The following is an 8,239-nucleotide window of genomic DNA, read 5'->3' on the forward strand; positions in this document are numbered from 1 at the left end:
ACTGGTGATATTGCAGTTGAAGATACGATTCAGTTTGGTAATGAATTGATTATTGCAACTGGTGATATTGCAGTTGAAGATACGATTCAGTTTGGTAATGAATTGATTATTGCAACTGGTGATATTGCAGTTGAAGATACGACTCAGTTTGGTAATGAATTGATTATTGCAACTGGTGATATTGCAGTTGAAGATACGACTGGGAATGATTGCCAAAGGCATGCAAAAGGCAACGAAGGTTTCTCATTCGAAGATAGATTGGGTTTTACCGTGGGTAAAGAGTTTGTGAATAAGGATGACTTAAAAATGAAGGTAATGAAAACTTCACATGATGCATGTTTTGGATATTACGTATATAAGTCAGAACCACATTTATGGGAAGCAAGATGTCGATTCCGAAGAAAAGGTTGTATGTGGAAGGTGCGAGCAGTGGTTAAAAAGAAATCTGAGAATTTTATGGTTACGAAGCATGTGAATATTCATACATGTTCACCGGTGCTACAATCAGAAGAAAAAGAAAGGAAAACAAAGGAAGGAAGTGTAGAGATGGTTGTAGCGTATCTGAAAAGGCATTATGCGGGTCAAGTTGATCTTCCAAGAGTGAAAAGAATAATGTCTTTGGTAAGTAAAGCTTATAAATGCAAGATGACTTATATTACGGCATGGAGAGGGAGACAACGAGCTCAAAATGCTGTTTGGGGAAATCCGGTGGAGAATTATAATAGGCTTCCTAGTTATTTTCATATGTTGAAGGAAAAAAATGAAGGTACGATAGCGGATATACAATTGGAAGATGACGGGAAAACTTTTAAGTATGCTTTTTTTGCTTTGGGTGTTTGTATCAAAGGGTGGTGTGCAATGCGGAAAGTGATCGCCGTAGACGCGACATCTCTTAAAACATCATACAAAGGATTCTTGATTGTCGCCACAGCCCAAGACGGTAACCGAAATCTGTATCCTCTAGCTTGGGGGATAGTTGATACAGAAAATGATGCTTCATGGAATTGGTTTATGAAAAAATTGGTAGAAGTGATTCCTGATAGCAATGACATGGTTGTGATCTCCGATCGACATCAAAGCATATCAAATGTTGTTCGTGATGTGTACAAAAGAGCTAAACATGCATATTGTGCATATCACATCTCCCAAAACATCAAGACACTAGTGAACAAAGGAGTACGAGGTAAAAGGAACAAAAATGGAGATAGTGTTGCTGGGATGTTCTATAAATGTGCTGAGAGTTACATAGAAAAAGAGTTCACCATTCTGTGGGGTGAATTCTGCGACAGGTGCGACTTGATTGCAGTGTAAATATTGTTGGATTACGACTGATATAAATTTTTGAACAGCTTTTGAATGTTTTTATGTACAGGTTTCCGAAAGTTGCTGAATATTTGAAGAAGAGTGTTGAACCTGTTAAATGGGCAAGATGTTATTTTCCGGGAGAAAGATACAACCTATTGACAACTAATGGTGCGGAGACAATCAATTCTGTATTGAGGAAGGCGAGAACGTTACCTTTGCTCGGTTTGATTGACGTGATTGTGGATAAAACAGTGGAATGGTGGTGTAAACGCAGGACACGCGCATTTTCAAGTACACAACAACTAACACCATATGTGGAGAAAGAATTGCATAAGCGGTATAGATCTTCCAAGGTATTTACTATTCGAGAGATAAATCGCAATTGGAAAGAATACGAAGTCACTGATGATAGTGGGAAAACATATTTCGTTGATCTACAAAAGAAGTCTTGCGATTGCAGAGAGTGGGATGTTGATAAATATCCATGTTCTCATGCAATAAAAGCTGTGCATGAACATGGTGAAAAAGACAAGTTATTTGACTATTGTTCACCATACTATACAAGGGCAACATGGGAATGGGCGTATGTTGATAGCATATATCCAGTATCTGATATTTCTCACTGGAATATCCTTGAGCATGTAGCGGAGATGAAAGTGGATCCTCCTATTTTAAGACAACGAGGTGTTGGTCGACCGATAACGAGTCGAATCAAAAGTGCCGGAGAAAAACGGCGAAAGAAAAGAAGATCAAGGATGACTCCATGTGATTCAGATGACTCAAATGGGACACAGTCAAACAAAAGGAAGAAGACGGGAAAAGCAATGGAGATATAGTTAGGAGATGAAATGTAAACTGATGTATGTATATTTCATCTGATAACTGTAACGACTTTTTGTGAACTACTGAATCGTAACTATGTTGCGACCTTTTGGACTTGAAAAAAAAATCTTAGAAATTTATTTATAAAAAAGTAAGTTTTATAATCAACAACGTGTGTTCTTTATTTGTAAAAAAGCAACATGTGAAAAAAGCAACGTGTGTTCTTTATTTGTAAAAAAGCAACATGTGAAAAAAAGTAAAAATGATCAACAACAAGTTTCGTTTTGACCACAATCAGAAAAGCAAGTAAAAAAATAATTTAGAAAAACCAAAATCTGACATGTCAAAAAAGTAAGTTTTTGTCTTATTATAAACCAAAACTAATATTTTGCAACTTAAATGCGGATACATTACGATTTTTGAAATTCGATGATAATGTCCAAAAAAAGGTTAAATAAAACGAGTTTTAATTTACAATTCATATGTATGAACTTAATATTGTCTTTTTAAGTGGAAAAATTGAGTTTACAATCAAATACAAATTTTTTTATGTAAAATCATCAACTTTGGATCAAACCACATCATAATCTTTCTTACACATATAGGAGTGTTTTCTAATTTACATGACAAAAAATTTAAAAATCTTTATTTTCTTAATTTGTACCTATAAAACATTTTAAAACACTTATTTGGTATGTTTTCGTCATTTATCGACCAAAAATTTAGTAAAATTTACAAGTATATATATTAATACGACTACTGTAAGTCGTATTTAAGTTACAGTTACATATATTTTCGCAATAGAAATTTTTAGCATGGATCCACGTGTCAGATGATTACTTTGACTTTTCTTCCATCAATAACGACTTACTTTTTCATATTGCGACTTACTTTTTTGTTGCCACTTACTTTTTAAGATTGCGACTTACATTTTCATATTGCGATTTAATTTTTAATATTGCGACTTATTTTTTGAAAAAAAACAACTACTCTATTACGACTTACTTTTTAATAAATCGCAACAGACGTTTTTCATAAATTACGATTTCCAAATTAACCAAATCAACCTGTCTTCAAGTAATACAAAATACCATAACATTATACATAATACAAAATACCAAAATAACATAATGTTAGACATAATACAAAATACCAAAATAACGTAATGTCTTACTTACCTAAAACATAACATAAAACAACATAATGTCTTCAAATAGAAAATACCATAATATGATAAAACCAAGTCCAAGTCATGTGATAAAACCAAGTCCAAGTCATGTGATAAAACCAAGTTCAAGTCATATTTCCTCAAACCAAACTCATGATTTTTGTCCACGACCTCTACCTCTTCTACCTCTTTCTCGACCTCTAACGATTCCACCCTTCGAATTGATAGACGTCAAAGTATCCGCCCATGGACTCAATGTTTTACCTGATATTTTTTTTGCCCTTTTAATTCTCTCGCTTGGGTTTCTTCCAACAACTCTAATCTCTTGGTCTTCTTTCTCGGGCTCTCCTTGGTCTTCTTTCTCGGGCTCTCCTTGATCTTCTTTCTCGGCCTCTCCTTCTTCTTCTTCTTTCTCGGGTTGTCCTTGGTCTTCTTTCTCGGGCTCTCCTTCTTCTACTTCTTTCTCGGGCTCTCCTTCTTCTGCTTCTTTCTCGGGCTCTCCTTCTTCAGCATCTTCATCGCATTTTTCATTTCCTTCTTCAGCTTCTTCATCACATTTTTCCTTTCCTTCTTCAGATTCTCCGCCAACTTCTTCTTCAGTTTCTTCAGATTCCTCATCACCTTCTTCAACTTTATCGGTATCTCCTTTATCAACTTCCTGTTCAACTTCTTTTTCAGATATATCAGCACCTTTTTCATCTCCTTCTCCAGATTCTCCACCTTCTTCTTCAACTTCTCCAGCAGATTCTTCAACACCTTCTTCTTCATCTGTTTTCGTATCTTTTTCTTCTTCTCCTTCATCTTCTCTTTTATCTTCTTCTGCATCTTCAGTTCTTCTCGGTATATCAAAGACAACTTCATTTCTTTCCGATAGATCAACCATAACCTCAATTGGATCCTCAGGAGTCATCTTATATCTGGCGGAAGTCTCGCCCTTTTCATTCATTGACAAGTTATCATTCATCTTCTTCATCAATAAGTCCATTCTAGCTTCAGCTTCAAAGGGCGAGTCGTACTTACCTGCTGCGATCATACCAGCAATAATCAATTTCTTCATATATTCACCTTGGTCTTCAATCGCTTTCTGCAAGTTGGTTTCAGTCTCAACCAATTTTTGACCCAAAAACTGAATCTTTCCTTTCAGTTGTCTCACTTCAGCCCTCAATTTGTTCAAATCTCGACTACAGACTTCTTCTTCTTCTTCTCCTTCTTCTTCTTCTTCTTCTTCTACATCATTATCGGTTACTGGTTTTTTCCCTTTATCAGTTTTTCCTCTCTTTTTATCCCACTTCCGAGGTGAAGCAGGTAGTTTCCTCTTTTTTTGCTGAAGCATCATTGGTACTTCAACTCGAGATTTCACATCAGCCTCGAGTATATCCTTCCATTTCACAGATTTTGGATCCTCAATCAAATGAGCAATCCAACTATCAACCACCTCATCAAAATTATCTTTGATTTCCAAACCATCAAGCAAAGATGCTTCACCATGTTCTGGGAACAGAATGCTCGCAATATCCTGAAAAAAGAAATTGTTCAAACTTAATTCCAGTTTAAAAGCCTATACCTTTTTAACATCGCTAACACTTTACAACCCATAGTAGAAACAAACCTGTGTCCTGCCGATCCTTGTTAATCCTTGTTTGATACCGTATTTTTTTTTCGGGATGAAACATCTCTTACACATCCGAGGGCATGTTTCTGTCACATTACCTTCCGGTCTCACTATGTTATACCATCCACCAGAACGAAGTTTAGGAATACATTCGAACGGCAACATCTGCAAAATCAACCACAAATTATTAATAATCAGATTCTTCAACAACTTTGTGTTAATTTAAACGACTTACCGTGAGTGGAATTATAAATCCTGGTAAGTTCCATTGATTGACTGGTTTCCGATGCTTGTTCAAATAATTTAGAATAAATCCATGAACAGATTTGAAGGTGAACGTTCCCCAAGGGAATTGTTCACAATCCTCGACGCTATTAACAATCCTCAACAACAACGGATTGACGTATTCTGAATGTTGATGTCCAATCACATAGCTAAGAAGCAAGAGATACGCCATCTTCAATCCGTCTTCCTTGTCATCTTTTGTCAATTGCCCAAATTTATCCATCACATCTCCTTTCGTAACCTTCTCAAAGCTGTCTTGACCAAAATATTTTCTATAGAAATCAATCCCTCCATATTCCTCCAAATTTTCTGGTAATGGAGAGCACTTTAGGCCGCTGAGAAGAGCATGCTCCCACAACGAGTATCTAATAGGACAGCCGTTAATGACGAACCATAACTCATCATCTTTCTTCGTCTTCACTACCCGATTAATGAGTGCAACCATTAAGCTCATTTTCAGCGACTGCTTCTTCTTCATGTGAAATATGTGCCTAAATGGCGATTCTTCCGTGAAATACCTCATTTCCTCCTCAGTCAAATACTTCTCCAAATATTCCACTGCTTCTATATGAAAACATTTTGATGACAACTTCACCGCAATCTTGTTCATGTCATCGAATTCATAATAGAATTCTGTTTTCGGTATATCATACATCTGCAATAACACACATATTCATTAAATATATAACAGATTTCGTAACTTATTCACTACCATTATGTATTAGCTACTTAGTATCAGACACTTCCCAAATTTTAAGTTACAATGTAATTACAACAAAAAATCATAACTCGAAAGAAAACTGAACTCACTACTATTACTTATTTACTACTTCGTATCAGCCAATTCGCAAAATCTAATTAAATTACAATCTGAATGATTTTTTATTTACTACTTCGTATCAAAGACTATTCAAATTTTATGTTTTAATCTTCTAAATATTTGAATGAGAGTTGATTTCGCGCTTTGTATTTCATTCAGATAATTTTTTTTTTAAAATGAAAACTTAAACCTAATTTTTATACAAATTTAACTTAAATTCAAACTCAAATCGAAATATCTTACATGTGTTTCAGGAGAAGCTTTCGTTGATTTTTCAGGAGAAGCATCTGCGCCAGTAGAACAATCTCCCTCACTCGACGACCGAGACTCCATTTCCTTCGTTCGTCTTCGGTCCAGATACCTTGCGTTCCTTCGTTCTTGTCTTCCTTCCTTCGATTATCGGTTTCACTTTCAGTTGAACCTCCCGAATTTACCGATTTCAGACGGTTGAAAAGATGACACCCTTCGTCAGAAAAAGCAACATCTTCTTCTTCGGTTTCAATCGAGTGAGAAGAAGCGACTGGGTTGCTTGATTCCTGACTGGGTTGCTCGATTTCTGACGGGATTGCAAGATTTCCGGCGAGTCGCTCGATTTCCGGTTGAGTCGCCTTCTGCGTCTCTCTCTCTTTTCTGTGACGGTAAAAAGCTAGGTTTTTTTTTTCCAGATTTCCCCCTTTTTTACCATCTTTATCGACAGATTTCCCCCCTCTCTTTTCTGTAAGTATTACACGTGCACACACGTTTTTTCATTAAGGGGTTTAGGGTCATTTCCAGTTTTTTTAAGGGTAGAGAAGTCATTTGTTAATTGTTTATATTTTTCAGGTGTACCCCTGAAATTACTGCGACGCAGATAGTGTATTTGAGAAAAAAGGCCGATCTGAAAGGGTTGAAAACCTTTGACAAAATATCAAAACCCAAACAATGAGATGCTAAAATCAGAACCACTTATCAGACAATAGAATCATTTTTAGATCGGTTTAACACTTGAACCGACCAAATTCTACATTTTGCGACCATAAAACAAAAACACATTCCCCTAAACCCAGAAACATCACCAAGATTGAAATCATAAAATGGATCTCAATTTAAAAAAAAAAATGAGAAAGAAACAGGCAGAGAGTACTTGGATAGATTCAAAGGAACAGATTTACCAAATTACCCTTGTATACGTACACCATTGGTAAGGCAGTTTTCTCTTACAGTAAAGATGTAATATGAGTAATACCTGTACTCAAAGAGGATCAGCTACTACCCTTTTGTTTCAGGGTGATCTTGTCGCCGAGACTAAGTGCAATGCCTTGCGTCTTGCTCCTTATCCTTATGTAACCGCCGAGCTTTCCATCACATTGTTTCTCGATGCTTATGTTCACCAATGCATCCTCCCCAAACACGCTCTTCGCGTATAAGTTTGCAGCTAGGAACCCGCAAGAGCCTTCTAACGCGGACCTGAGAAGCAAAGCAACGATAATATTAATACGGTGAAGGATGAATGGCAAGTCGAACGATGATTGCACGGTTTCAGGTAGAGATCAGATTATCTTACGTTGCGGTGAGGCATTCCATGTTCGTCGATTTAACGATGTGATCGAGGAATTCTTTCTCGTCTTGGATCATTGTGTTCACAGCAACCTGACGTAAACACAACAACGACGACGAAATCAGATTACTACAGAGATCCTAAGAAGAAAGCTAAGAAGGAAGGAAAAAGTTGGGGGAATGAATTAAGGGTGGGTGCGGGTCTGAAACCCGAGAGTTTTGGCTTACCCTTACCTATACCCAAACCCGATCATATTGGATCTCACGAGATATTACTCGATACCGGACCCGATTTTGTTGGGTATCTGAAGATCGGGTAACGGGTAACCAAGAGAATTTTCGAGTATCCGTGGACACCTAAACCCGAAGTCCAAATACAAAAATTTTTAATTTTTTTCAAAATCTATATGATTATATATACTAGGGATTAGTTCGGGTTCGTACTCATAAATTTTGAGAGATTTCAGTTCAAAAACCCAGATTTATATGTAATCTATTTAAAACCAGACAAGTTTACTCTTCATTCGGGTACCCACAGATAATACCTGTTTTGGATCAATTATCCAAACCCGATTTTCAAGGTTCCCTCATGACCAAAATCGATCTCATCTCATATAATAACCGAGTACCAAAAATTCGAGTAAACATCCGACGGATCGGGTCAGGTACTGAATTTCGGGGGGGGGGGGGG

At 36.7% G+C, this 8,239-nt stretch overlaps 3 protein-coding genes across 3 annotated transcripts in view; 1 reads left to right on the top strand and 2 right to left on the bottom strand.

Annotated features, from left to right (window-relative positions):
- Nucleotides 1-858: 858 nt before the first annotated feature.
- On the top strand, nucleotides 859-2,141 carry LOC109117169. The gene is made up of 2 exons (XM_019203953.1): nucleotides 859-1,289; nucleotides 1,373-2,141. Exons 1-2 carry the CDS (start codon nucleotides 859-861, stop codon nucleotides 2,139-2,141), a joined length of 1,200 nt encoding a protein of 399 aa, XP_019059498.1.
- Nucleotides 2,142-3,446: 1,305 nt separating this feature from the next.
- On the bottom strand, nucleotides 3,447-5,802 carry LOC109117170. The gene is made up of 4 exons (XM_019203954.1): nucleotides 5,143-5,802; nucleotides 4,905-5,072; nucleotides 4,316-4,811; nucleotides 3,447-4,063 (listed from the first exon to the last, which is right to left on the bottom strand). Exons 1-4 carry the CDS (start codon nucleotides 5,800-5,802, stop codon nucleotides 3,447-3,449), a joined length of 1,941 nt encoding a protein of 646 aa, XP_019059499.1.
- Nucleotides 5,803-6,921: 1,119 nt separating this feature from the next.
- LOC104825369 (coatomer subunit beta-1-like) overlaps nucleotides 6,922-8,239 on the bottom strand; it is a 5,536-nt gene continuing 4,218 nt past the window's right edge. Inside the window, exons 4-5 of the mRNA XM_010557694.2 lie at nucleotides 7,556-7,641; nucleotides 6,922-7,458 (exon numbers count right to left, since the gene is read on the bottom strand). Of these exons, the coding sequence (XP_010555996.1) occupies nucleotides 7,254-7,458; nucleotides 7,556-7,641 (291 nt within the window). The 3' untranslated portion in view covers nucleotides 6,922-7,253. The remainder of the gene's footprint in view (nucleotides 7,459-7,555; nucleotides 7,642-8,239) is intronic.

The sequence above is a fragment of the Tarenaya hassleriana genome, unplaced genomic scaffold (assembly GCF_000463585.1).
Source record: "Tarenaya hassleriana unplaced genomic scaffold, ASM46358v1 Cleome45, whole genome shotgun sequence".
In the NCBI taxonomy this organism is placed as follows: domain Eukaryota; kingdom Viridiplantae; phylum Streptophyta; class Magnoliopsida; order Brassicales; family Cleomaceae; genus Tarenaya; species Tarenaya hassleriana.

What these genes read in the sequence shown, in the direction of transcription:
- LOC109117170 (XM_019203954.1), bottom strand. Translation starts at nt 5,802, where the DNA reads ATGAACAAGATTGCGGTGAAGTTGTCATCAAAATGTTTTCATATAGAA. An exon ending in CAAGGATCGGCAGGACACAG is followed by an intron (nt 4,812 to 4,904) that starts GTTTGTTTCTAC and finishes TTCTTTTTTCAG; the next exon opens with GATATTGCGAGCATTCTGTT. An exon ending in TGCTGGTATGATCGCAGCAG is followed by an intron (nt 4,064 to 4,315) that starts GTAAGTACGACT and finishes ATACGAAAACAG; the next exon opens with ATGAAGAAGAAGGTGTTGAA.
- LOC109117169 (XM_019203953.1), top strand. Translation starts at nt 859, where the DNA reads ATGCGGAAAGTGATCGCCGTAGACGCGACATCTCTTAAAACATCATAC. An exon ending in TGGGGTGAATTCTGCGACAG is followed by an intron (nt 1,290 to 1,372) that starts GTGCGACTTGAT and finishes TTTTATGTACAG; the next exon opens with GTTTCCGAAAGTTGCTGAAT.